The 27,740-nt window shown below is 48.8% G+C and overlaps 9 protein-coding genes across 9 annotated transcripts; 5 read left to right on the top strand and 4 right to left on the bottom strand.

Annotated features, from left to right (window-relative positions):
• Window positions 1–426: 426 nt before the first annotated feature.
• On the bottom strand, window positions 427–1,901 carry FOBCDRAFT_293182 (uncharacterized protein). The gene is made up of 2 exons (XM_031184029.3): window positions 1,611–1,901; window positions 427–1,548 (listed from the first exon to the last, which is right to left on the bottom strand). The coding sequence occupies exons 1-2, from the start codon at window positions 1,728–1,730 to the stop codon at window positions 472–474; spliced, it is 1,197 nt and encodes a 398-aa protein (XP_031039671.2). The 5' UTR covers window positions 1,731–1,901; the 3' UTR covers window positions 427–471.
• Window positions 1,902–2,084: 183 nt separating this feature from the next.
• On the top strand, window positions 2,085–4,033 carry FOBCDRAFT_182869 (uncharacterized protein). The gene is made up of 2 exons (XM_031184028.3): window positions 2,085–2,399; window positions 2,454–4,033. Exons 1-2 carry the CDS (start codon window positions 2,277–2,279, stop codon window positions 3,972–3,974), a joined length of 1,644 nt encoding a protein of 547 aa, XP_031039670.2. The 5' UTR covers window positions 2,085–2,276; the 3' UTR covers window positions 3,975–4,033.
• Window positions 4,034–4,370: 337 nt separating this feature from the next.
• Window positions 4,371–5,639, bottom strand: FOBCDRAFT_293176 (acyl-CoA N-acyltransferase; the record flags this gene model as incomplete). Its single annotated transcript, XM_059611821.1, has 3 exons — window positions 5,169–5,639; window positions 4,629–5,130; window positions 4,371–4,578 (listed from the first exon to the last, which is right to left on the bottom strand). The coding sequence occupies exons 1-3, from the start codon at window positions 5,314–5,316 to the stop codon at window positions 4,371–4,373; spliced, it is 858 nt and encodes a 285-aa protein (XP_059464908.1). The 5' UTR covers window positions 5,317–5,639.
• A 2,192-nt stretch (window positions 5,640–7,831) lies between these two features.
• On the bottom strand, window positions 7,832–10,127 carry FOBCDRAFT_133764 (uncharacterized protein; the record flags this gene model as incomplete). Its single annotated transcript, XM_059607910.1, has 3 exons — window positions 7,832–9,682; window positions 9,747–9,790; window positions 9,911–10,127. 3 exons carry the CDS (start codon window positions 10,125–10,127, stop codon window positions 7,832–7,834), a joined length of 2,112 nt encoding a protein of 703 aa, XP_059464907.1.
• Window positions 10,128–12,604: 2,477 nt separating this feature from the next.
• On the top strand, window positions 12,605–16,246 carry FOBCDRAFT_35213 (Oxysterol-binding protein-domain-containing protein). The gene is made up of 3 exons (XM_059612153.1): window positions 12,605–13,116; window positions 13,208–13,284; window positions 13,364–16,246. Exons 1-3 carry the CDS (start codon window positions 13,081–13,083, stop codon window positions 16,212–16,214), a joined length of 2,964 nt encoding a protein of 987 aa, XP_059464906.1. The 5' UTR covers window positions 12,605–13,080; the 3' UTR covers window positions 16,215–16,246.
• Window positions 16,247–19,043: 2,797 nt separating this feature from the next.
• On the top strand, window positions 19,044–21,162 carry FOBCDRAFT_319484 (Glucanosyltransferase-domain-containing protein). The gene is made up of 3 exons (XM_031184020.3): window positions 19,044–19,510; window positions 19,568–20,228; window positions 20,276–21,162. Exons 1-3 carry the CDS (start codon window positions 19,396–19,398, stop codon window positions 20,844–20,846), a joined length of 1,347 nt encoding a protein of 448 aa, XP_031039662.1. The 5' UTR covers window positions 19,044–19,395; the 3' UTR covers window positions 20,847–21,162.
• Window positions 21,163–21,352: 190 nt separating this feature from the next.
• On the top strand, window positions 21,353–22,556 carry FOBCDRAFT_35206 (ClpP/crotonase-like domain-containing protein). Its single transcript, XM_031184019.3, has 2 exons — window positions 21,353–21,841; window positions 21,906–22,556. Exons 1-2 carry the CDS (start codon window positions 21,478–21,480, stop codon window positions 22,397–22,399), a joined length of 858 nt encoding a protein of 285 aa, XP_031039661.2. The 5' UTR covers window positions 21,353–21,477; the 3' UTR covers window positions 22,400–22,556.
• On the bottom strand, window positions 22,180–22,905 carry FOBCDRAFT_35204 (TFIIH subunit TTDA/Tfb5). The gene is made up of 3 exons (XM_031184017.3): window positions 22,814–22,905; window positions 22,612–22,760; window positions 22,180–22,531 (listed from the first exon to the last, which is right to left on the bottom strand). The coding sequence occupies exons 1-3, from the start codon at window positions 22,830–22,832 to the stop codon at window positions 22,484–22,486; spliced, it is 216 nt and encodes a 71-aa protein (XP_031039659.3). The 5' UTR covers window positions 22,833–22,905; the 3' UTR covers window positions 22,180–22,483.
• Window positions 22,906–23,534: 629 nt separating this feature from the next.
• Window positions 23,535–24,581, top strand: FOBCDRAFT_223339 (uncharacterized protein). Its single transcript, XM_054704607.2, has one exon. It carries the CDS (start codon window positions 23,876–23,878, stop codon window positions 24,287–24,289), a length of 414 nt encoding a protein of 137 aa, XP_054560582.1. The 5' UTR covers window positions 23,535–23,875; the 3' UTR covers window positions 24,290–24,581.
• The last annotated feature ends 3,159 nt before the right edge of the window (window positions 24,582–27,740 follow it).

The raw sequence follows: 27,740 nt of genomic DNA, 5'->3' as shown, positions 1-27,740 counted from the left end.
TCTTGCATAACGCAGCTGGCAGTATCATATACGCGGACTTTGCTGTGTTAAGTTCTCACCCTGGATAGATCGTGGAATCGATGAATAACTTGATCGAGAAATCCCGCTTAACGAAAGATCTCTAGTTACCCAACAAATCACCAAATCTGTCAACACCACATAATTCTAGGAACTTTGTACGATGGACCACCGTATTCGGAGTTTCCGCCATGTGCATAAGGCTGACTCCAAGACCCATTAACCAATGACAACTTGATCGCAAACCTCGTGCGGTCTTCAAATGTGCCACACGTTAGCCTTGTAGCTTCGCTATGTGTATGCTCACAACCTGCTCAACAAGTAAAACAGAAGTGTAGGGTATATGTGGTTTTATTATTATTTCTTGGCGACAATTCACCACGGGTATCATAATCTTATGCGCTAAATGTCAACTAGATATTCCATCTTCTGGAGTTCAACTATTGCCGTCATTCAATCTGCCATTGTCATGTCCTCATCCTCTTCTTCTTCATCTCCTTCATCCGTGTCATCCTCGTCGTCAGAATGGTCCATGTATTCGTCCGCTCTTCCATACAGTTCATTCCATCTGCTTGGAGTAGGAGTTGACATATTCCCTTCATGTACAGTACTTTCCAGATCTCTAGTTGCCGATGGAGTTGGGGCCGTTGAACCTCGTCCACGAATAACCCCCGGTCGAAGTCTGGGACGGCCGCCTCTACGCCCACTTGCACGTCGTCTCTCGCGTTTTGGAATGACTTCCTCTCCATCCTCATTGAGCAATCTTCTTCTTCGCCTAGGTTTATAGTCAGGGTCTCGGTTGTCTTTGAAGTCCTGACCCTCGCCGTCTTTAGCCCATACGGTGACCTGATCCTTCTCCTTGTTCCTCTTCTTGATCGCCATCAAGTTTTCTAGAAACCGTGTCTGTTCAGCTCTTTCTCCTGACCTGTCTTTTCCAACAGGAATTCGAATGTTCCATTCCTCCCTGATAGCGGCCAATGGATCCTCTCTAATAATTTTTGGCTTGACAACAGTCTCTTTGGTGGCGATTCTCGACGCACATGCGCCGAGAAAATCAATATTTCCATCTAGATGGCGCAGAGCGGGGAGGGGGCGATCGCTGTCGCGTGTCGCAAAGATAGCTTCGGTGCCAATGACTTCCGCCCACGATCCCTCGAATGTGCGCCCTTTGTATGATATGACCGGCTTTTCTGAATGTAGCTCGAGAATCTGGATATTTTCATTCTCACCGCGTGTTTTATCCACATCGTCTCTTGTGTCGTCCTCTGGCTCACCTCTGTCGACTTCTTTGCCTTTATCTTTGTCGTTGCTTAGTGCCGGATCGATTTCAGGTTCATCGTCATCAGCCTCTCGTTCTGGGAGTGGCTCATTGTCGTTATCGTCATCATTATCATCCCCAGCATGAACACCTCTCAAACTAGGATTGTGATCGAGCCAGGTTTTGTAATACCCGCCGCGGCTGTGGTGAGGCGCTCTTGGTTGTCGGTCCTTGAATTCTGGAAATGAAAGATCGACAGTCAAATAGTATGTCTTTGGCAAGAAGTTAGCTGGTTGCGCATGATAGGCATCTTGAGACCAAGGTGTAACAGTACCTCTGTTTCGGTGGTCGAGTATTCGTACTCCCACTCTTCTTGTTCGTCCCTTCCAAGCTGTTCCTCAATGTTGACAATTGCTGCCTTATCTGCCAATCTCGCCTCGTCCAACGAAGCCATAGTATGCTCAGAGAATGGGCAGGGACAGCTACTAGATGCTTAAGAAAGAGAATGAGAACAAATAGAATTATAATGCTGTACTCATAACTTGGTCGTGTTCATAGAGAAAGAAGAAGAATACATAAGCCAGAGGAGATAAGTTCAAAAAGCCATATAGCTTTGTTGACAAACTGTAAACATGCAGTCACAAACTTTAGCTTGTGGTAAAGGTACTTGCCAATTGGGGGATGTCCAGGGTCTGGAAGTCGGTCAAAGGCGGCACTTTCTGAAAAGTCCAGAATTACAGGGATCAGGCGGGGCAGTTTCTGTGACTCGCGATTGCCCCGCTGTCGCTGTTATAACATTTCAATGAGTCTCATGGGGTTTGAACAGTCACACTTATCTTGACGACTTCAAACACCTCTGGACTTGATATAGAGTCAGCTACCGCTACAATTGTCCGGTCGTACATCGTGTTATATCAGTCACCATTCACTTTTCCAAAGCAACATCTGGTCCTTATACCTTCTATCTTCTTTATATATTTACCATCATATCTAGGGTACAATGCCCACTGTTCATCTCTTGGACTATGTCGCCGGCAACATCAGGAGCCTGGTAAATGCCATTGAGAAGTCTGGCTACGAAGTAGAATGGGTCAGATCGCCGGAGGACGTTCCAAAGGCAGAGGTTTGGCGATACTTCCATTCAATTTCTTGTCCACCATGACTGATGCGTTTTTAGAAACTCATCCTCCCCGGTGTCGGCCACTTTGGTCATTGTCTATCCCAACTGTCCCAAGCTGGCTATCTTGAGCCAGTTCGAAAGCACATTGCTGATGGAAAGCCATTCTTCGCTGTATGTGTCGGCTTACAAGCCCTATTCGAGGGTTCTGTAGAGGACCCCGACGTCCCCGGCCTCGGAGTCGTTCCAGTTTCCTTGGACCGTTTCGAAGACTCAAGTAAATCCGTCCCCCACATCGGGTGGAACAATGCTTTCACAGCTGGACGAGCCATGTACGATCTTCAACCAGACTCGAAGTACTACTATGTTCACTCTTACAAATGCCCCTACAAGCCGGGCGAGCTTGAGTCCCAGGGGTGGACTGTCGCTACTGGAACCTATGGCACCGAGACTTTCGTAGGCGCCATTGCGAAGGGAAACATTTTTGCAACCCAATTTCACCCCGAAAAGTCTGGTACTGCAGGTTTAAAAACCATCAGGGCTTTCCTCACAGGTGAAGGCGCGAAGAATCTTGGTACCGTGGTTGATGAGGCTGTCGCCAATGCCCCGATCAAGTTCGAGGACAGCTTAACGCGGCGAGTCATAGCCTGCCTAGATGTGAGGACAAATGACCAGGGTGACTTGGTTGTTACAAAGGGTGATCAGTACGATGTTCGCGAGAAGGGTGATGATCGCAACGTGCGAAACCTCGGCAAGCCTGTCGAGATGGCTAAGAAATACTACGAATCCGGCGCCGACGAAGTGACTTTCCTTAACATCACTTCTTTCCGAGATTGCCCTGTTGCCGATCTCCCTATGCTCGAGATTCTTCGTCAAACGTCTCGCACCGTCTTTGTGCCCTTGACTATCGGCGGTGGTATTCGTGACACCATGGATACTGACGGCACAAAGGTGTCGGCGCTTGAGATCGCTAGCATGTATTTCAAGTCTGGCGCTGACAAGGTCTCAATCGGTTCCGATGCCGTTCTTGCTGCTGAGGAGTACTACTCTATAGGCCGCAAGCTCTTCGGCAATACTGCCATTGAGCAGATCTCGCGCGCCTATGGCAACCAAGCCGTCGTTGTGAGCGTTGATCCCAAGCGTGTCTATGTTCCCAAGCCTGATGCCACCCGTCACAACATCATAAAGACACAGTTTCCTGGTCCTAAGGGCGAGGAATACTGTTGGTACGCTTGCACAATCAAGGGTGGTCGTGAGACTCGTGACATGGATGTTGTCGAGCTTGCCCAAGCCGTTGAAGCAATGGGAGCCGGAGAGATTCTTCTTAACTGCATTGACAAGGACGGTACCAATAGTGGGTTTGACCATGAGCTCATCAACCAGGTGAAGGGAGCTATCAAGATCCCCGTCATTGCCTCAAGCGGTGCTGGTAACCCGGCTCATTTCGAGGAAGTCTTTGAGAAGACTACTACGGACGCTGCTTTGGGTGCCGGTATGTTCCACCGCGGCGAGTACACCGTTAAACAGGTAAAGGACTACTTGAAGGAAAAGGGTCTCAAAGTTAGACAATTTGAGGAATGATTTTTAGAGCCATCAATGATAGAACAAAACAACAAATAATAGACACTTTTTGACTTGCACACAATGGTTTTAGTATTATCTCAACTACCTAGCAGGTTTGTACTACATTGAAAGTCATCACCGCGAAAGATACAGAATGACACAAACACCTTTAAGCTCCTACACCCTTAAAGTCGAAAGAAAATGAGAGATGCGCCAAAAGCCTTGGGGCCGTCGAGCTTTTCCTGCGACTAAACGCCCGATGCTACCAGATCTCTCCAAGAATAGCATAGCAAATCGCCGAGCAAGCCTCCAGACAAAATTTTGGAAAACACCAACGAACGAAACATGACACAGCGGAAACTAAGGAAATATATCCGCTCCCTAACTCCACAAAAGACAGGAAAGCGCTGATGCCTATAGCTCCATACCCATCAACATCCACTTCTTGCTCGTGACATCAAGACCATGAGCCCAGTGGTCTAGAGTAACCATGTCGAAGCCAACCCACTGTAGACTCTTTGTCAAAGAGTGGACGTCGTCCGCAGGGATGCGTCTATCTATGCAAGTGACAATATGGGCACAGTCCAGAGGACCGTCGGCCAGTTCGATAAGTGCCATCAGACTACCAAGCATTTAGCATTTGGGCAAAGATTTTGAAACAGTGTTACTTACGCCTTTTTCAGGTCTCGGCCAAGTACGCCTTCGATATCAAAGAAAACAAAGAGAGATTTCTCCTCTCCGTCATCAGCAACAAAGGCACGGAAGCTCGCTCCGCCGGCATAGTCCCACATCTCCAGCCAAGCGGTAATATTGTAGGCAGGTAGCTTGTCATCAGAAACAGGCTTGAAGTGTTCGGGGAGCCGGTCATCGGACGGCGGCGTTGGTAAAAAAGCACCAGACAGGCCGGAGCCATTCATGGACGAATTCCTCTCACCGTGGAAAGTCGTCTTCATGGACTCGCAAAAGAATCTCTCACATTCTTCCCTGATCGAAAGTGCTGCCCCCCCTCGTCGACCCAGGCGCCGGCCTGGGATCTCGCGCTTCTTGCTCTTGGGCAGAAGGGCGAGCTCGTTAGACGAGGTTAGTGCGGCGAGGGGGGGGCTTGTTGGAGGGGAGGGTAGTCCTGAGGAAGGGACCTCAGGAATACCACTCGGCCCCTGTAGTAGAGTTAGTACTATGATAAGGACTTGGTGTTGAAAGGAGAGAACATACCTGCAACCCCGGTAGTGCAGTAGTGGAGGCCCTTGAGGTTGGCAGCAGAGTCGACTAGGTAGCAAGAGGCAAGGACATTGACCTTCTGGGCAGCGGCCTCGCCGTAATTACTACTGTAATTCAAATTCTGATTATTCATTGGCGCCATTTCTGATGATGATTCCGGGTTATCGACTAGAGTTGATATAGTTCGGTAAGGGTCGAGGGTGTTGATCGGCAGAAGTTGATTGATAGCGTGTGGTGAGATGGCTCTTCAGACCAGCGGGTTAGAAATCCTTTTAAAGAACTCGTGTGTTGTTTGTTTCGAGGCGAATGTGGAGGAGTAAGTTGTGGAGACGTGCGAAGATGTTTGCGACGGTGTTTTGAGTAATTCGTGGAGAATGTGTCTTGGATGCGTTGTGTGTTAGATGTAAGCCTAAGATCTCTGGTGTTTGGGCAGCGGTGAGGTTAAGTAAGAACGAGGAAGTAGAGGAACCCAGGAATTTGGTGACTTCGGGGCGCTCGGGGCGGAAGGAACAGTGCGTTTGGGGTGGACCCCTCACCTGAGGCTCTGGAATTTTGTGCACACCTCAGGCAGTCCACAGTCCACAGTGGAGGAAGGGATTGCCACAATTGCAGCCGGGGTAACACCTCATGGCCAAGTACAGTGCGACTATCTTATCTTGGCAACCACTGATGTGAGGTAGCCGAGGCCAACCAAACTCAAGAAATGGGTAGAAATAATATGCGGTGCCCGTTGATATCGTCATTTGGTATCACATGATTAGACTCTATAGATTCGCTGCCAAAGGAATCAACTCAAATGGGTAGTAAGTTCATGATAATGATCATCATCATTATTCTCAACTCATTCTTTGAAAATACGAATCATCTCCGCTAAGCATTGTCTCGACTTGGCGCACTGTCTCGCACTAATGCGAACGCCTCCACAGCACATGGCCCAGTCTACTGGTTGATAAACACTAGTTGACAACAGAGTGACTGTCGAACTGTAAATTGTAACTGAGATAATTGTAAAGCAACCTAAAGGTGCTTTTTTTTTAATAGTAGAGAGAATAGTCTGGGTTAGTTATCCATGGCCACGAGTCTGATCCAGACAACAGTCACTGAACTGAGCTTGTCAGTGCGTCAAAACGTTCCAAGCTCAGGATGCTGATTGTCACAGTAAGGAATTGACTTCCCGCTTATCCCAGCTACTCCTCAATCTCCTTGGCTAATGGGTATAGTAGGTAAGTTGGTATGCCTAGGTACCATGGCAACCTAGGAGATGGCAGAAAACCTAGTAACAGAGTCATTTGTGACGATAATACTTAGACAGTGTTAAGATAATTTGGGACCAACATGGCACTTCTTTGATCAGTTTATTGATGCAAAGGCCTCAAGGTTCCTGACACCTGGAAGACACCACACATATTCTTCTTGGTTGCACAGCACCGTTACACACAACGTTTCCAAGACTGTCCCACACAGATCATCGAATGTGTCAGCCACTCATGTCCGAAGAGTCTAGAATCCTCTATAATCATCTCACAATAATAAGAGTTCCTCAAGCGCTTACACAACAACCTACTCGCCTCAATTTCGCATTCTACCGTACAGCAATCACTGTATTCGGTTTTGGATGCTGCCGCTGTGCCACATTTTTCAATAACAGACACATTGCGTGCTGACTTCTTCCGGATTTGCATGATAATGGCCCCGTTACAGCTTTTTGTTACCCACAAACCCAGTTTATCCTGCTCTAAACATCCACGTCGTATCACCTAATTCGATCATGATTCTGTGGCCCGGCGCAATTTGTCTCTAAATATTCATGATTCCGTTCTCGCCCCTTGATAATGAAGAAGCTGGTTCCAAGATACATACTTTCTCGGCCAACTCTACGCATGTGCATCTCCGAGCAGCCTGATTAACCCCCTTCTGTCGTGTAAGTTGATTGGTGGATGTGCTAGATTCCCATGGTGGTGGTGCCACTACCTAGTACCTTACCCAACCCCGCGTTTTGCTTCTATCGGGTACGTATCCGGACCGAGACCATCACCAAAAACATCCATGTTCGGCTGCATTTCTGCCGCAGCCAGAGACATGATCAACAATTGAGATACTCAATTCGATCCCTGGTGTTGTCCGGGCGCATCATGTTACTCACGAGACCAATGGTATGTGGAGACAGTCCAACAGAGTTTGACACTCATGAACAGTATCATGAAGAGACGGCATTTTCGACAGAGCCATTTTACTCGCAAAAATGCCAAAGCTCAAATTAGTTGACTCAGCAACAGCCAATGCCATAGGAGGAGGAATATCGCATCCGTACTCCCTTAATGCTTGAGCCACCGCTGACTACCTCAGCAAGTCTATTATCGTCTGTCCCTCCGTCTATACGCACCATTATGCCATGTTATCCTCAATGCCGTCTTTCAACCCTCAATTGCTCGGTCAAGGCCGGTTTGCCATACCCCAGCAATCCTGACCAGTCCCTATCAACCACCCTGCTCTGGAGTACATAAAAGAAAGACTATAGCCAAATGGCAATAACATAGTCCCAATAATCAACCAGAACCAACGTTAATACTATCATACAGTGTACTTCACATCTCCCGTGTCACATTTGTACTATCCTGAACATATCGTATTCCAATACTGCCTCTAGTCTCGTACCATCATCCATGTCGTGCACTGAGGCTTGCGAATGCATCTGGGCTGTGTCGCCCATTTGTCCACGCAAGGTCAAGGCCAAGGTTCATGCTCTCTCTGCTCCTTGCAGCAAATGGGTCTGAAGTGGTCGCAGCATTTGGGTTACCAGCGACGCCAGAAGAAGGCGCACCACTCATGAAAGGGTTTGTGCTAGATGATAGATGCTGAGGCACACTTGGTTGCTGCTGCACAGGTGCCATTGGAGCTTGCAGGGGCTGGTTTTCTGGGATGGTTGGCTGCTGGGTATATTGTGTGGCCTGCTGAACCTGGTATGAAGGCTGAGCCGCGGCCGCACCTGGCTGTTGTTGTACCGTTTGAGGGTAGTTATTAAAAAGAGCCATGATCGAGGCCTTATCTGGTCTCTGAGGTTGGTAAAACTGCTGCTGCTGGTACATTTGAGGCTGCTGCTGGGCAAAGGGGTTGTGGCTTGCTTGAGGTTGACTCTGCATCTGTTGCACGACAGGTTGTTGCACAAAGACCTGTTGACTTGTTTGCGCCACAGGCTGACCAGCATTTGCAAAAAAAGGGTTCGTGCTTGTTTCGGGGGGGCTCAAAGGAGCTGGGCTCTGATACACGGCAGATCCCTGATAAACAGATGAGTTTTGAAACGAACTCTGCGTTTGCTCTGGTATCTGACCAAGGCTTGGCGATGCGATTCGAGTTGGGGATCGAGCGAACGGATTGTATCCAGCAGGTGCTTGGTTGGTGTTGACTTGAGGGAAGGGATTGGACCCTTGTTGCGGCTGTTGCTGTATTGCACCTGCGGTGTTCGCTAGAAAGGGATTATATCCAGTCGCCTGCGCTTGGACAGGCTGTGGGTATGTCATGTTGTTACTGAAGCCCAGAGTTGAGAAGCCACTTGGGGTTGTTGGCGCTGATGGAGCCACTTGTTGGTATCCTGTCGCCTGTGGTGCTTGCTGTGGTGCTGGTCCTCCAGTATGGTGAGGGAACAGAGGCTGTTGGGGAGAGAGTGACATGTTTTGGAATGCCTGGCTGAACGCATCTGTCGGTTGTTGCTGTTGAGCGGCTGGCACGCCGAATGGGTTTGTCTGACCGTATGGGTTCCGGTTATGAAGGCTTCCCGTCGACTGGGCCGTCTGGGGCTGAGCCGTTCCTAAGTTATCAAACGGGTTTGTCGAAGCACTTGATGGAGTAGTGGGACGGTCCGTAGCTGAACGGGCGGGAACGCTGAGACCTGCACCGAGTCCCAGCCCGCCAGAACTCGGTGTCAGGGGCGTCAAAGACCTTGATGTTCGCAGAGTCTGTTCCCGAGGTGAAGGGGTGGGAAGAGGTGAGGGCCGGCCACTACCCTCACCCAATCGCACAAGAGTCTCAATCGCTCGCTCAATGTTGCCATTAACACCTTTCAACACCAGAGCATTGCGTTTGGCGTCCTGAAATCCCATGTCTTGTAGCCTAGCCAGCTTTTGCTCCATGTCATCCGGTTGATCAAGATCTAAGGTGGCGCCGAACACTTTTGATGGTTTATTAGGGGGTCTTGGAGACTCGCTACGTCCACCTTGCGCAGCTGTAATGGTTTTGGAGTCCTTCTTCGACTTGGACGACAGAGGGAAAATAGATGAAGCTGATCGAAATCCGAACTTCGAGTTCTTAGGCGGCAGTGGTGGAGGAGTCCCTTCGCCTATATGAGGAGATCTAGGCTTTCCCGTTCCACTAACAGTATTATTCATATATTTCTGTCTGATGAATCGTTCCATAGCAGAATCCGCTTCGTCAGCGTCGACCGGGACGGGAGGTTTGCGATGCTCGGGGTTATAAATGTTGTTGGATGTGATGTTTCCGACCTTTCGCATGTTCTATAGACCGTGTAAGCTATTGGTTTTCTTTGGGCACGATCCCCGGGTTGTTGTTGTTGCTCACGTCAACTTGCTCGTTGGTCCAACTATCCATGCTCAAGGACTTTACTTTGGAGATGTGAGTACCCAACTTTCGATGAATTGCAGCACATCTCATGCATAGGAAAACGCCCAACTAACAAACATATTAGTATTGGATCAGTTCCCGTATGTAGTGGGGGGCCGTACACTCCATGATGCCCAAGCTGATATTGACAATTGATGTTAGCAAATTCCGGTCATCTCGTATACCCGGCGCAGGATGAGCTTGGTTGTACATCTGGAGCATACCTGGATTACGCGCGTGGCAGTCAGCGCACATATTATTGCCCGGGGTGTTCTGCACAAGATCCTGCAGGGCCTTTTCGTTCCGCGCCTGCTGGCGCTTGCTCATGATACTCGACATGGTGGCGGGTCTTAACAGATCAAGTTTTCGGTGATCTCTAGAAGATGTGCAGTAGCAAAGGAACCTGTCTCGCAGTGTAACCGTCTCGAGTCGTTCGTAGGGCTCGTGCAGGACAAGTGCGGTGATCGGGGTCTGGAGTACGGAGGCCGGAGACCGGGACGGGGGTTGTCGACGGGCAGCAGAAAGAAGCAAAGAATTATGTCAAGTAGATGTCGCGGATGAAGAAAAGCACTTAATTACCAACAATGCAGGCGAAAGGAGGGACAAAGAAGAAACGATGCAATGCGATGCGAGGCGGTTCAAGTCGTTGATGAGATTGAAAAGAAGGAGATGAAAAGATGAAAGTTGACCAAGAAAGGGTACTTCCTTTCTGTTGCGCCGTGCGATTCAGGTCACAGCGGTAGGTGCCTTGAGACGGGCGGGATGCAGGTGCGGGAAGAAGCACTTGCCACACTCTGGCTCAGCGTTTCAGTGATTTACTGTGAGATTGAACATGAATTCAGAGCCCAGGAATAAAAAGGGGAAAATGAAAAGCAGGTCAACATAACTAGAGGTAGATGGAAATTTCGTTCTCAAGTTCTTTAACTAAGGGTCAGCCAAATACCAACTCAAAAAAAGCCCCTGGCTTGGCCTGGACCTTGGGCTTAGCTTGACGAGATTCCTCCTCGTAGGCTCGTCCCCTAAACCACAGTGGAGTTCCATCTCGCTGCCCGCTTAGATCCACAAGTCACTTAAGGTAAGGTCTGGCTGCTTAAGGGCCGTCTGTCTATCCCAACTAGGATTAGGCATGGGCTCACTTCGTCCATCCACCAGTAGAAGAGTCTTGATGGCCTTTGGTGCTTGGCTCGACGACGGGCGTTAGGGGCAGGTCGCGTGGGTGAGACAGGGTTTGAGTTAAGAACCGATATCGATTCCTAATAGTGATGAACCTCGAGGCTGAGAAGATGTGATTTGTGATTGTTTCTTTGGGAGGGTGGTTGTCCGTTGATGAAATGGCACGAACTGTATTGTAATGATCATTGCCAAATGACATCAGTTGTTGTATGCTATAGTTAAAGTCTATATTGCAGTTCTGAACCAGTGCCATAATTGCTGTATTTAAAAAAAAAAAAAAAAAAAAAAAAAAAAAGAGCTGATAAGGTGAAAATGTTCATGTCCGCATATACGTAGACAGTGCTTGCTCTATTTCCATATCTTATATTAGCATTGGAAGGTGATTATTTAGCATACAACCGAACCTCATTATGAAGCCCCAATTGGAAGGGAGATACCACTATAATACATGGCATGTCTAGTTTATATGAAAATGTGGCTAGTTGCCAATCATTGTTGATCATGTATTTGCAGACCCTCGTATGTAGGTCGCGGAGGATTGACGTATCAAGGCTGAATTATTCCTGTGACAGAAGCCTTTTACAAAAACAAGGTCTGCCAACAGGTTTCATGTCATGGTCCATAAAATGCCTTACAAACTCCCCAAAACTATTAACACAAGATCACCAACCGTTAGGCCCTTTAATTCCTTTGCAATAAAACATTGTCGAATACAGTTTCGTCCGTTAGGTGTCCTGAAGTTTGTGCTTGGCCACCTCAGTTACATGCTCGGCTTCCGGGTAGCATTACCTTCTCTATCAACGGGCAGACATACAAAGACTACTCCATAAACGTGCCAGAAATAGCATCTGTCAATTCACTGTAGCTCGGATTGACCGGCAAGGCCCGGAATGAGGATTGCCCGTGGGGTAATGAACAGTCTTCAGGGCCGAGAAGCTATTTATGAGGATCATCCTAGTCGACATGATCTTCCACCCAAGATATTGGACAATGGAACATCGGCGGAGAATGCAGTATGCAAGATATCGGGTTCCCATAGACGTTGAAGCTATAAATCAAGCGGTGGCACGTGTATCACGATACAGCAGTAATTATATTAGCAACATCCCAAGTTACAGCTCAGTCCCAGAATTCAAAATGATGGAACCCCTAGGCCTCGGAATAAAGTGGAATGCAACGTCATATCATGCCATGTAATACTAGCACTTTGCTGCGCTCGCATACCAAACCTACCGAGGCAAGGAACCTTAACATAGTAATCGCGAGTCCTCTTTGTTGGTTTTCGTATTTAATCAAAATCCACCTCTGCAAGCTTCCACATTCCTGACACCTTCAGTGATATTTGATCATCAATCATCCACTCGCATTAAAATCGTGTAACTTCTGCCGCCCTCCAGCCACCTTCATCACCCTTATGCCAGTGCTTTTATCCCCAACCTCCGCCCGCCCTGTCCTCCCAACCACTTCAACCCTCGAATTGTCCACTTGAAACGAACAGCATCCTCGCAACAGTTTCGTCCCTGTCACCAAAGACTTTCCAGAAAAGGACTGGACTTGTGGCTCCTGGTGGCTGTGGTGGCTGTACAAACTACAAAATCCCCGTTTCCAACGTCAGCAGTAAGGCGAAACCTCGCTCTCCGTATACTACCCCTCCACCAAGGCCCCTGCTCGGCCCAATACAGAGCCCACGACTCGACTACACAAACACTAGCTTAGTCGTTGGGTAGCTGCCTCGTGCGTACGTGCTCGAGTTGTCCACGTATAGCGCACGTATACGGCGGACGGATACTCCTCTACTCCTCCAGGATTCGAGGCAAAACTCTTGGCTTCTACGCATGCCAGGAAGAGTCAGACGTAAGGAGGACTTGTCAGCCACTTTCACCCCCTGCACACACAACTTCTCTCTTCAACTGTCGAAACCTGTCTTGTTCAACAACAAGAGCCATCCCCCAATCCGCAGTTTCCGGTCTTCCGAAAAACCTAAGCTGAATATCGATCGAGCCGGCATGGTCAATTGCTAAAGGTCCTCAACTCCACCACGAATTCGTCTACCGAGCTTCCCAATATTTGAAACCTCGACGAACGCGAAAACTTGGTTGCCGCTAGAATATCATACAAAATGGCGGGCATTGAGCAGCTTGAAGTTCATAGCAAGGCATGTTACTAGCTCTCCCCTGTATTACAGATGCCGCGCGCCAGGCACCATATGAAGAACCGACATGAACTTCTGGCTAACACGTAACTAGTCGTATATTGTTCGCTGGGTCAAAGTCGATGAAGGGAATACACTATCGTGGAGCGTACAACCTCACAAGAAGTCCATGTACGCACCTCCATCTTGTGCCGCTTAGCGCGAACCTTCCCAGGCCCATGAATGAAGCTGTGTACTAATATGACTGCAGCAATTTTGGCATTGTCAAACATCCCGGCAGCGGTGCCACCACTTTTGCATCTTCCACGGCCGAAGACCTGAATAATGGAACTGAAGAGTCGGGCGGTACCTCGGACGGAAAGTCTGCCCGCTTCTCGAAGAAAGATACAAACGCACAAGAGCTGCTAAAAAGTAAAGGATTTATACCCATCAAATGGATTGGTAAATGCGAAGCGGATAAGGTGTCCATCGGCACGTACGAGGTCAATCATGACCAGAGCGGAATGTACGGCCTCGTGTTTGATAACACGTTCTCGAAACAGACATCCAAGACGGCGACTTTCGTGGTAATGACATATCCTACGGGGGCACCTCCTCAGACTTCATCACATTTGCCTAATCTTCAAGCACCGAAAGCTGGAGCCAGCCAAACGAGTCTCGGGCGGCACAGTAGCCCTAAACTCGACGGGGTTGCCTCTGCTTCATTAGACAGTCTTCACAGTCACAACGCCGTAGCAAACGCGAACTCCATTTCTGGTCGTAGCGAGGTTGGCTCAGGCAATTACCATGTTGGTGTTCTCCACAAGAGGCGTCGCAAGAAGGGACAAGGCTACGCTCGCAGATTCTTCTCGCTTGACTACTCGACATGCACTCTGTCGTACTACTATAATCCTAAGTCTTCTGCACTCCGAGGCGCTATTCCCCTAAGCTTAGCCGCCATCGCTGCAGATGAGCGACGAAGAGAGATCAGCATCGATTCAGGCGCTGAAGTCTGGCATTTGAGAGCCCCGAATGATAAGGAATTCCAGGACTGGGCACATGCGCTCGAAAAGGCGAGCCGCGTTGCAAGGGGTTTGGAGACCCTGGATCTTCCCAAGAATGATCACTTGAAAATCAATACACGCCAACTTCAGCCTATTCATCAATCCTCTCCACAAGAAGACAGGGAATGGGAGCAGGTCGAATCCCTGGTTAGCCGCGTGGTTGGTACACGCGATGCTCTTCGACGCCTGACCCGTGAGGTCACAGCCCAGGCAAAACCACCACCAGTAACCAGTCCTCAATATCTTTCACCTGGAGCTGCGACTAGTGCTATCGACGAGAACGATACGTATTTCACACCCCCTCCCGAACAGAGGCGCTCCTTCTGGAGAAGAAAGTCAAACACTCCTGCGATATCCCCTGCCACACTGGGAGCGCCAACCGCTCTGGCAGTACCAGCACCAGGTGGTGTCACTACGACTATCTCTGCCAATATGCCAAACCACTCAAGGAGACAATCCAAGGGGCTCGTTAGAGAGGAGAACTCGCTGCAGGATCATTGTCAATCACTTCTGACAGACCTTGACTCAGTTGTGTCCGAGTTCACCACACTTATCAACAACAGTAAGCGCCGTCGCATGCCAGTGCCCTTGTCTGCAGGTGGCGTGTCAAGGAAGAGTATAGACACTGTCTCGACAGCAGACGAGTTCTTTGATGCCGAGGACGCCAACTCAGCCGTTCTTAAAATTGATGGCAGCGAAGACGAAGCTTCACGATCAGAAGAGGCAGAAGACGAGGAGGAAGATTCATTCCGAGACAATTCTTCTGTGTCGTCTATAGGAGAGAATGACACAGCAAACCTGGACGATGCATCTCATCTTTTCCCCACGAAACCAAAGAGCCTTACACCTTTGCCTATTGAGCAAGCCGTTACCAGGAGATCAACCATACCACCTGCAGCTGCACCTGCACCGAGTTTGATCGCGTTCTTTAGGAAAAATGTTGGCAAAGATTTTAGTACCATCAGTATGCCCGTTACCTCGAACGAACCGTCATCTATGTGCCAAAAGGTGGCCGAACAGCTGGAATACGCACAGTTACTAAACCAAGCTGCAAAGCAATCTTCTCCAACAGACAGACTCTTGTTCGTCGCAGCATTTGCAGTCTCCCAGTTCAGCAGTGGTCGAGCCAAAGAGCGTGCTATCCGGAAGCCTTTCACACCTCTACTGGGCGAAACCTTTGAACTGGTTCGAAGCGAGAAGGAGGTGCCTGGAGGTTTCAGACTCTTAGTCGAGAAGGTCCATCATCGACCTCTTCTCCTAGCTATGCAAGCAGACTCAGCCAACTGGTCGTTCTCCCAGTCACCAGCCCCCGGCCAGAAGTTTTGGGGCAAGAGCGCTGAAATCACGACAGATGGCCGTGTTCGAATTGTGCTACGTCTATCAAATGGCTCCGAGGAGCGATATTCATGGAATATTGCTACTATGTTCTTGCGTAACGTGGTTATGGGCGAAAAGTACGTGGAGCCTGTGGGCACTATGCATGTCGTCAATGACAGTACTGGTCACAAGGCTGCTGTTGAGTTCAAGAGCAAGGGCATGTGGGGTGGACGTATTGAGGATGTCAGTGTTGAAATCTTCAACCCCGAAGGAGTAAACACAGGAAGCGGCTTGGTAGGCACATGGACCAACAGCTTGAAGACAACAGGCAAAGGTGGCGGCCAGGAGATTTGGCGTGTTGGACCACTTGTGGAAAATGCTGCCCAGACATTTGGTCTTACAACTTTTGCTGCCAGCTTGAACGAGGTTACAGAGATCGAGAAGGGCAAACTGCCTCCTACGGATTGTCGCTTGCGACCTGATCAGCGCGCATACGAACAAGGCGCAATCGATGATGCTGAGAATCTGAAACAAAAGCTGGAGGAAGCTCAGCGCGGTCGACGCCGAGAACTCGAAGAGCGAGGTGAGACATACAAGCCTCGATGGTTCGTCAAGGTCGAGAACGCTCCAGAGGGAGAGGAAGTATGGAAGCTCAAGACAGGAAAGGATAGTTACTGGGAGGAGCGCGCAAAGGGAAGCTGGCAAGGGGTTGAGGACCTCTTTAAGGTTACTGATGATTGATGAAAGCCAAATAGACACAAACATTGGATTCAGTTTTTGATACCCATAGTTAAATGAATTGTATGTGTAGAGTTCTTATGGAGTTGTGTAGTCAAGAATGTTGGTTAAGATGATAGGTCGCTGATGTGACCTGGCGTGTTTAAGATAAAATAGATTGTATGCAATAGAAGGCTGACCAGAGCATCCCCTGTGTTCTAGCTTATGAGGGAATGCTGGCCAAGCTTAAGACGGACGTGTTGAGACTTAAGAGTTGATTTTAGGTATGTAGGACAAGTCGAAACTCAAATGATGATCATACAGTCTTCCTCTTACAGACCCAGGTAGGCAAACCTCGGGGGGTAATAAAACCTCTGACATTAAGATAAGGTGTCAAAATTAACTTGTTGAAACACCTACTAATAATATACACTAAACTTGCCTAATATTTTCGTCACTTAGGGTAGAGGTCTCACGTTTCCTTGGCTCCCCTACGCAAAGTGTCACTTGAAACCTCCTATTGCAGCTTAACAAAGCCAAGCATTTTCTTGGCTCTGAGATAGAGTGGTGACCCGTCATTTGGTGCATGTACCGGCAGGGGATGTGACGCACCCCAGGCGAGGTTACCAGATGAAAAGAGGGCCTCTGGTATTGTGAAGAACCACAGTGTTTCACACGAGGGTCATTCTTGGCTGAGCGCCCAGATCTTGAGTTTAATTATGCAGCAGGCGAGATGTGATATTGGCGTTGCGGTGAGAATGCTGAGGCGAGTGGTTGTGAGGGATGAGGGATTGGAGATGAGCTTGGGACGAGGCAGTGCAGGGTGATCGACGTGACGATTGAAATTTGGCCATGGTCTCGGTTGATTTGACGGGTCTAGGAAATAAAACCAAGCAAAGTCCATGTCAAGTGCTACTCATCGTCATATGGATCCAGTCTTAACAGTCAGAGCTCAGACTGACTAATACCAGCCAGGATAAGGAAAGGTCAAGACTCAAGATATACGGTATCTGCCTGTGCCTTGATATAATATACAGAAACAATGTTTAAATAATAGTGAGTGCTTGACAACCAGTAGTATTTCAGTAAGCTAGTCATACGAGAAGTCGAATTTCTATTCTTGTTCTTCAATGGAATACGGTATGGCCCATAGACGTGAGAGCCCGGGCTCCACTGGAGTTTAGCGGGACGGGAGTGGCAGAATGACCCCTGCCGATCATTGAATCTGCAGGTGGGAATGGAAGGAAGAATTCTTATTTGTGTTATTAGTGACAGATACCCAGGTAGGTAGTTTCTTTTAAGCTTACCTTGGTTATGAGATGAAAGTTTTGATTCTGGATCTTAATAATAAAACCTGCGACAGAAGCATAAAAATAAAAAGAACTCTACGATTCACTCGAGGTACTCAGACATTTAATGCCAATCCCAGACCAGCCTTCACCAAGCATCATGATGAATAAGGCGAGAGAGGGACTGTGCCACCAGCTGGAGCCGTTTAAAAAGGAGCCTCAGGGGGTTACGAGACGAGTTTCAGCGGCGCGCCAATCGCTGATCAGGAGGCGCTTGCTCCAGCCGAAAGGGAGTGTCATGCATGAGCGATGGGGGCGTGTGCCGATAGCTTAAAATGCATTACGACGACTTTGGTGGGTCAATTGAATTTCAGCATTGAGCGAAATCCAGGCCAAGAAACGAAAAAGAGAGGACAGCAAGTGATGCCAATGCACTACAGGCCTTGGACTTGTCATAGAAACGGAGAGGTTGAGTTGCTGGACTCTTGGTTTGTGGCTGCGCACTCTTGGGAGTTTCTTGTCATCCATAGGCGTTGAGATGTTTGTTGACACACGTGAGATGTATACGAGTGATGCAGCACCATGGGCAACACTAGCAAAAATACGGATAACGAGAACAGAGTTTGAAACTAGAGGGCAAGATGGTTAAATGTTTGTTTGTGTCGATCCTCTTATAGTGACAAGTACACATACTCATGGCCAACTGATAACCGCCTTGTTTATGGATGTTACAACAGTTTGTTCTTCAGCCAGTGCCAAGGGACGACACATCAGCAGACTTCACACCACCGGCTGAGTCTAATCCTTCAGTGATAGGCTGGGTTAGTACAGCCCATTGATTCGTGTGCCTGACGTCCGCCGTCCAAGTGTAAGCACAACAAAGACACAATGCGATAGTGTAAATGCCGTAGATGGCAATTCAACCACACTCGTTTGATCCGACAAGATAGCTTCACAGCACTGAATTACATACAAGAGCATTGTACTGCTTCACAATAACGAGCTGCTGGACTTGATCGTCAACCCATCGTCATGCTCTCTTGGCCCTCGAGATTAGGTGTGCCAGCATGAATTTGTGGAAACTGAAATTACTGGACCAGACGTGCCCCACGCTTAATCCCCAATCCATGGCTTCCCCTTGGATTCGACGGAAGCCCGCCCAAGCCTTCCAAGGAAGAAATGCCCACAGCGGCCGGCGTTAGACGCTTGGACTGACCACTTCAGTTTCCATTCTTAACTTGGTACGAGGGCGGGAGCCAAATGGAAGCGGAAGAGTCTGCGTCGTTCGTCCAATGCCTCAATTGGTACCGTAAAACACTCACTCACTTATCCAGACACCCCGTCTCTCCCTAGATTGGTAGGTACCAAGATAATGCCGAGTGCTCCAAGCTACCAGCCCAGTTCAGGGATCAATTACTTGCCATCCAATCCAATATCCCTTGATACCACCACTATCCACGTTCTATCCTATCCTGTTGTGTCATTCTGTGATTGTCGATTGAGTTGGTCCCGACTTGTAACTTTGTAACTTTGTACCTGTTTTACCACACCCCAGGGCCTCCATCCCGTCTTCCCACCTCCAGTGCCTACTATTTTAAAAGCCCATTCCAACCTCCGTATCACGCTCTCTTTTCCTCCCCTCTTCTTCCTCCCTCCATTGATTTATTAATACCTTCAACTTACCTTTCAACCGGGTAACGCCTTTCTGTCGTTTTCTCTCCGGTCGTGATCTTCTATCTTCTTTCGTTCCCACCTCCCAACTCCCTCGTTGTTGGTTTTCTTCTACTTGGACTGTAATTCTGCTTCCTCACCCGATCCGCTCATTTCGATCAATTCCCACCCTCGATATCGTCTTTAACGACAATTCTTTGAACTGTATTAATCTCTCGCCATACCGTTCGACCAACCAACTTAAAATGAAGACCGTTGCTTTCCTCTCCGCCTTGGCGGCTGTCGCTTCGGCTACCCCTACCCTCAAGGAGCCTCCCAGCAAGCGCGCTTCCCTCCCCGCTGTCTCGGTTTCTGGCAATGGTTAGTAGTCAATTGCCTCAAGAGTTGGATGTGCAGGCAGTGTTGACAATCAATTAGCTTTCTGGACTGGCAAGGACCGATTCTACCTCCGAGGTATCGACTACCAGCCCGGTGGTGCCTCTGCTAACGAGGATCCTCTCGCCGATCCCGATGTTTGCAAGCGTGATATCAAGTACTTCAAGGAGCTCGGCGTCAACGTTATTCGCGTCTACGCTGTCGACAACAAGGCCGATCACGACGAGTGCATGAGCGCGCTCGACGCCGCTGGCATCTACCTCGTTCTCGATGTTAACAACCCCAAGTACTCCATCAACCGTGCAAAGCCCGGTCCTTCTTACAATGCCGCCTACATCCAGAGCGTTTTCGCCACTGTCGAGATGTTCGCCAAGTACGACAACACACTCGCTTTCTTCTCCGGAAATGAGGTCATGAATGACGAGAAGGATACCGACAAGTCCGCTCCCTACGTCAAGGCCATCACTCGTGATATGCGAAACTACATCAAGGCCCGCAAGCTCCGCCAGGTTCCTGTCGGCTACTCTGCTGCCGATGTTGCCTCCAACCGCATGCAAACCGCTCACTACATGAACTGTGGTTCTGAGGAGGTTCGATCTGACTTCTTCGCTTTCAACGATTACTCCTGGTGCAACAGTGACTTCAAGACCTCTGGCTGGGACGTCAAGGTCAAGAACTTTACCAACTACGGTATCCCCATTTTGTAAGTCAATTCATCACTCATGTTGGCCTCTGCTAACCTTGCACTAGCCTGTCCGAGTATGGTTGCATTGAGAACCGCCCTCGTAAGTTCGAGGAGATTGAGCCCATGATGGACAGCCAGATGTCCTCCGTCTACTCCGGTGGCCTTATGTATGAGTACTCCCTCGAGGACAACGACTACGGTATCGTCACAATCAAGAACGGCAAGGTCACGACCGAAAAGGAGTTTGATCTCTTCAAGTCTGCTCTCTCCAAGTACCCCATGCCCACTGGCACTGGCGGTGCTGCCAAGGCTTCCCACGGCGTTGCTTGCCCTACCTCCGAGTCCGTCTGGCAGGTCGACCCCAGCTACCTCCCTGAGATGCCCTCCGAGGCCGAGAAGTACATGAAGGACGGTGCCGGCAAGGGCCCCGGCATCAACGGCAAGGGATCCCACTTCGACACTGATAGCGGAACCGCCACTGCCAGCGTTGCTATGGGCTCTTCCACATCCACAGGTTCGGCCTCTGCCTCTGGTGATGATGATGATGACAGCGGCGCTGCTAGCCTTGGCTTCGGTGCCCTGTACGTCTCCGCTGCCGCCACTCTCTTCACCCTCGTCGGAACCCTTTTGTTGTAGATGGCAGGCGTGCCTTCTCTTTATTTGTTTTCCTTGTTAGTGTGGGGATTGCCTTCTGGTCAGAGTTATGATTTAGGCCCCCCTCTTGGTTTTCATGATAGGCACAAGATGTAGGGGGAGAGCGCTTGATTAGTTAGGCGCGCTGCGCTGGACACGTCGGGTTCGTATTTTTTCAACAGGAGCATTGGCGTCTAGCCCAGGCAGGGCAGACGACCCGGAAATGATTATAATGCTATCTGGGCGGTTATCGCCTTTGTCGTTTCAGTTAAAAGGATTTGGTGCGGAAGCACATTCAATAGACTTTCATTAAACACGATACGAATATCCTCTGCCTCGATGGTGTACACGGTATACTCGTATCCTATAAGGTTATTTGTAGGTACCTATGCAACGGTTAATCATATCGCACGTGAGTTGGAGTTAGCCGTAGAGCCTGGCTAGAATTGGTGGGAACCTCGGCATCTCCATCAGTAGCCCACCTCTTACATGGGCTTTGTCGCAGCCAAGATCAAGCTACCCCATGGGACAGTTTAGCCCGAGATTCTTTCATCCCTTATAAGTACTCTTCTTACAATACCATTCATATTCTTCTCTTTTCAACGTAATCGCAATTGAGTTAAAAGCCCACACAATGTCTTCCACCACACCTCTCCCCGCTTACACATCTTACAAAAACATAATTGTCAGCTCACCAAACCCTTTCGTCGCTCATGTCGAGATAAACCGACCCCAGAAGCTCAACGCCTTCACTCAAGAACTATGGCTTGAGTTTGGACGTGTCTTCAAGCAGCTCAGCGGTGATGAAGACGTCCGTGCAGTTGTAGTCAGCGGCGCTGGCGATCGAGCCTTTACCGCAGGCTTGGACGTGCAGTCTGCGTCTAGTGATGGAATCCTCTTTGGTTCTCAGGCGGATATCGCCAAAAAGGCAAAGGTAGTGAGAAACCACATTGAGGAGTTTCAGGACTCGATTGGTGCTATGGAGAAGTGCGAGAAACGTAAGTGTCACTCGTCCAACGATTTGCTAAGATGAATTACTTATATGTGGGATTAAATTTACAGCTGTCATTTGCGTGCTTCATGGTGTTTCTATTGGCCTTGCTATTGATATCGCCTGCTGCGCTGACATCCGCATCTGCGCCTCCAACACACGCTTCGCTGTCAAGGAAGTTGACATTGGCATGGCCGCTGATATCGGAACCCTGGCACGTCTGCCCAAGCTCGTTGGCTCAACATCATGGGTTAAGGACGTTTGTCTCACGGCCCGAGACTTCTCAGCACAGGAAGCATTGTCAGTAGGATTTGTGAGCCAGGTTCACGAGGGCAAACAGGCGGCTGTGCAGGCTGCTGTGGCTCTGGCAACCACACTTGCTGACAAGAGCCCTGTTGCTGTACAGGGAACGAAGGAGCTGCTCAACCACGGCAGGGATCATACTGTTGCTGAGAGCTTGAGGTATACGCAAGTATGGAATGCAGCGGCTGTGCAAGGCAAGGACTTTTCGTTGGCGTTGATGAGTGGATTGAAGAAGACGAAGCCGAGGTTTGAGAAGTTGTAGTTTAGGAGTTTGAGAGGACCATAGACGCACGTCGTTCGGGTATGAAATTGTGTATATAGTTCAGTTATTGCATATGCTTGAAGCTTACTCGGAGCCGGATTCTTCTTCGGGAGGAAGGTTTTCTTTGAGTCGCTGGGAATGTGTCAATCAAACAAAGCCCATTTCCAGTCGCAAGTAGCTTGGGTGAAGATGATGCTAGCAATCGAACGTACTTCTTCGAGCTTATGCTTGAGCGTTGAGACCATGGTCTCTTTCACAACCACGCGTTCATCATCGAGATCCTCAATGATGTAGTCATGGTTAGCACTGTCGATGCTGACGATGATGGACTTGATCGAAGGATCGCACTCGATAAGAACGCCTAGCATAGGTAAGCTCGGATACGCAGTGACCAGAAAATAGTGTGAAACGAACCTCTGATTGCACGAGGCATCTTGGGCCAGTTCGCGGAAGCGCAACAATATGTCCAGAAAATGCTCCAAGGATTATAATGAGGTTTAAGTTCAGGTTATGGTTGACGCTTCCCCCAGAAAAACGGTGGAGTTTAATGGGAGCCTTGTATGACGCACGGACCACTTGCCATTATCTAGAGCCTGCATGGAATCATCAGAGGCCATTCCAAATAATGTTTATTCATGCTTTGGCTGCGCAACGGCAAAGCCACTATACTGTGCCTGGTTTTGCAGAGCTGTTCAATTAGGAAGCCGAACTAAATAATGTGTCAAATTGGACCCGAGCACCAAATGTTACCTCATCGCCTTCGTACTAAGCTGGGCGTGTTGTGTACATGACTGTTGCAGCGTATTACTTAGTCGTTGTAAGTGGCATTGCCCGTCCTCAATACGCCACTAGTCCAAGGCAGAGTTGAGAAGCTGTAGTCTAAGGGCTCGATTTTCATACCAAGTTCTCTCGTTTACCTGTCGGCATTCTTCAATCTGTTAGATCCGACTGGGCTGTGTCCATCATAGATATCATGGACAAAACAGGTGACGGGCGGCCAATTTATCCCGGCTCCACCGGCGGACGGCGACATTCAACGGTCCTTACATCCAGATCTAAGCTACTAAGCCACTATGATGAAGTCACCTTGACAGTGGGGGATGATCGGCTACGCGGCTCTGTAATGGAGGCATACGAATGCAAAAGGTTAAGGTAGAACCGAGGGCGCACAAGTACAAAGAGCTGCCCTCCTCCCCCAGGTTTGGAGTCGGGAGTTGGAGTTACGAGATGACGCCACTCTATCAAAGTCTCTGACCTCACACCTTGACAATCTATCATTTTGATGATCCTTGATTCTTGACGTCTCACAAACTAAATAACAAGAATAAAGAAGTCCTTTACATACAAATCCATTTGAGAAACGACCACATACAGATCTTGTCTGAGACATCCGATGATCTAGTCGGGTCAGCACATATCAATATCATTTGATTGAGTACCTTACTTACACACTCTAACGACATACCTGCTATTGTGATGGCAACAAACGACAATAACGACAACAATACCGGCTTCTCATTTGGTGCACAACCCTTTGCCTGGGTTCTCATTCCACTCTTCGTCATCTTAGTTCTCGGTCTAACCGCCACCATCATCCAAGTGAGACGACGTCGCCGCCGCCGTGGGAACCAATGGCCCGGCCAGAATACTGGAGCTCCAGTATATACCGGCCTTCGCGGTGGAAGAAGAACGGGAAATCGCCGATCGCCATGGAATGGTACCAGGTCTGAAGAAGGACTCAATGAATTGGGACAGGCACCGCCGCCATACGATGGTAAAAAGGAGACGCAGGATCCTCTGGAACTGCGGGATCTCGAAGCTGGGAACAGGCCGCCCGAGTATCCCGCTGAGCCTGCGCCGGCTGTAGTGACGGATGGTCGAAGAAGTTGATTGTTGAATTTTGGCTATTGGATGATGGTTTTTTTTTATGTATTCGTTCCTGGACCGTTTCATACCTACCTTTTTGCCTGGAGTTAGAGAAGGATGAGCCGGGAGGGTGCTGTATTTGAGGAAATGAATGATTCAGAGTGAGGTTACGTGTCGATTGATATTGACATAGCAATGAACAATTCTTTGTTTTCGTCTCATGAGACAAAGTCGAGTTGAGTTTGCCGATATCCGTTCCGATCAAGCATGACCGATTAGCGAGACCATTTTAAGCATCAATTGTAGTACAGAAGAAAGATGTCCGGGAGACTCAAGTGAAAGTGAAAAGGTTGAACTGAGCAATGAACTGACACTCCCTCCCTCTCTCTACACAGACAAGCTTGATCGTCTTAGCCTCTACAATAATTCAGACCTTGAGCTTACCTGAATACTGATATACGAATTGACAACCAAATGAATTCAAAGAAACCGAGTAGAAGGACTAAGAATCCATGGTTGCAGATTATATGACAAAGTCATCCTCTTGCAAGCCACCGGAAGCAGAGTGCTATACGAGTCGTCTGCGTGAGACACGAGTGGCCTCAGAAGACTCGGTTGGCTGCATGCACCGAGGACGGTGTCACAAGTGATGCCGTGATCAGCTTCCACAAGAGTTAATAGCACCGATAGGACAAAGAACTCTCTCCTTGTGGTCTTGCCGTGCTGGAAGCAGCATGTCGTGATGAGCAACTAACCTCAACACATGAGATCGCAGCAATAGCTACAGTAGGTAGTCGGGGACTACAATAATCTAAGACTGCAAGTGCTCTGGACCAATACTAATTGCACTGTGAACCATGAAAGGGCTACTGTTTTTTCTGGGCTTTTTGTTGACGGTTTGCTTTGGCTCGCTGCTAAATTTACGAGTAGTGCTTCTTGAAAGCCTTTGAAGACTCTATGAACTTTGGCGGAAAAGCCCGAAACAGCCTCGTAGCTGAGAACATTTGTTGCAAGTCAAACGATATGGAAAAACTGAAAGTTGTCCTGGATCCAAACTTCAGGGGTATCCCATGCCTTTTTGATGTGTCTCGCATGAGTGGAAGGGTCTTTGCTTGGGGGATCCACGGAGAGTTTGCGCGATCTTACGATTCACGTGATGCTTGGTAAAGCCTAGTTCGCCTCATCTTGACAAATATATGTTTGCGGTGAAATATGACAGACAGATCAGGATACGCCAATGCCATAATTGGAGATAAAGAGGTGGTTGGAGGGGATATAAGGGGCGCCAATTAAGGAAATGGAGCCATGGTTTCTTAGTGTGATGATAGAGGAGGCTGGAGATGCTAATGGGCTGAACATGAGCGGCAAAGGGAATATTCTGAGTCGGGTTATGTCCCGAGAAGTTGGAAAGCCAGCTGCGAGTAAGGTTGAGCCGTGGCAAAGATGATTTTCAGGAACATGCCAAATCTATTAGGTGGTGGTGTTGAGGTCCAAATTTGGTCTGGACGTTAGATTCGACCAAGAAGCTTCTAAAACACTATGTTTGGAACCGGTGATTTATCTGAAACCTATGGAGAATAGTATGTCTCTGTCGTTATTTAAAGAATAAGGCACTGTAAATAGGCTATTCCTTAGGAATGGGAGTGTTTTATAATAATTTGAAGACAAGTCCGATCCTTATAGTGAGTGGTTCAGCCCTACAATCCACTCATAAGAGCGAAATGAGTGCCATGGATCCGAGTGGAGGTCTGACTGGGACTCTGGTGATCTTTTTGATAAGATTGATCAGCTAATATCGCGTATCTTGAACTCTTCACGAAGCGACTTGGGCAACTTGTGAACGTATGAGAAGCGCTGACGGCCAACAAATGCAGCCTCATCACAGGCTTCGCTCTCATGGTCCAACTTATTTTAGTCAAATAAATGAGGCTCACTCGAATGATTCTTTTCCGTCTCTGGGGGCACAGCCGCCCAGCCGCACCTTTCCCATCCTGGCCCGAAGCTGGGGCCGTGGCGCTGAACGAGGGACGGCTGAAGTCTGAAGATTAATAGGCGGACAGGGGTTTGAGTGATTGACGAGGGTGATCAAGTGAAAAGAGAGGCTGGGGAAGAGGATTGTTTGGGAGTGCGACGATTGCCGGAACCTGATTCGAAGGGAAAACAGAAGAAGAATCGTTTTACGACAGGGGTTTTGTCGTAGCAGAGGTGGAAGCCCAACGTTTGTCTGTCGTGGTTTGATACTGGAGCATGTATTAGAGAGGCAAGGAGGCTGGTTCTGCGTGGCAACTGGCAACGCAACAACTTGGAGACCGCTAGTTGGAATATCCTGTTTTGATAGAGACGGAGGATGCTTATTCGATACTAAAGAGGAGTGGATGGGATGAGGATGGTCATCACATCACACACAGCAAATCACGTATCACACACATGGAGCGTTACGATGAACTCGTCGGGCCTCGCTACTGTACATGTCTGCTCTGCATGTTTCCTGCACGTTTTGGTGCACATCTCGTTCCTCTCGTGTCCTTGGAAGATCGTCCATTGGCAGAGGAACCACGGGCATAGCGTGTTGAGCTAGGTGGCATCCCGGCGGGCCGGCGCTATTGGACAGCCCGCCTCGGCAGAGGTGCCAGAGACAACTCATCACCCCAAGGCACTAGCCTGAAAATGAAAATCTCAAGGGCCCAGCCGCTGAGCTAGGTGGATAGAGTGTGACGACCAGATCCCGAGGACAAGGCAATCCGATATATGTTGTCAAACGAAGTAAATTTGGTGTTGTTTAGAGCAATACACAGAAGAGATTGCATTGGATCTTTGGTTGGAGAGATCCATACTCACAATCGACAATCCAATACCTAAAACCTCATAAGCTTCTTGGTTCCACTTATGCTGACTCTATTAAGTATGTACCTACCTAACTTTTCGCATCAAGATCTTCTTCAATACACAACGAAGTCATACATCATCGATAATTTTAAACCTCGCTCATTGAAGCTTTAAACTTCAGCGCGTGCAGTGAGTTTACCAACTACTCCATATCCCATCAAAATCGCAACGAAAGAGACAAAAAGGAAAAAAAAGCCTGCCCGTTCTGCATCAACTCAATCCGTTTTCCCCAACCTCCAGATCTTTCACCCAACCTCCTCGATTCCCCTTGACACAACTGCACCTAAATTGAATGCCCGGCTCATTTTTTCTCTAATCAGTCTAGATTACACCTTGTACCCCTTCTTGATTTTCTGTTTCGGCTCTCTTCCGCTCCGTCTGACACTGACATCTGGCGGTTTTCAGTTCTCTGTTCCTTGTTAATTGCTAGGTCTGGTTGCTGCGGGCAACTTTGCTGGCCCATTCTTTTTTCTTAGCCCCCCCGAGGCCCCAGGCGTCCCCCCGCCGAGCTGCCTGACCTTACCTTACGGGATCCACATCCCATGAGCCTTCACACCATCCTTTACAATCGACCACGCCGCACGTCGCA

Source organism: Fusarium oxysporum, chromosome V, assembly GCF_013085055.1.
Source record: "Fusarium oxysporum Fo47 chromosome V, complete sequence".
NCBI classification, from domain to species: Eukaryota; Fungi; Ascomycota; class Sordariomycetes; order Hypocreales; family Nectriaceae; genus Fusarium; species Fusarium oxysporum.
This window is presented reverse-complemented; position numbering and strand designations above follow the sequence as displayed.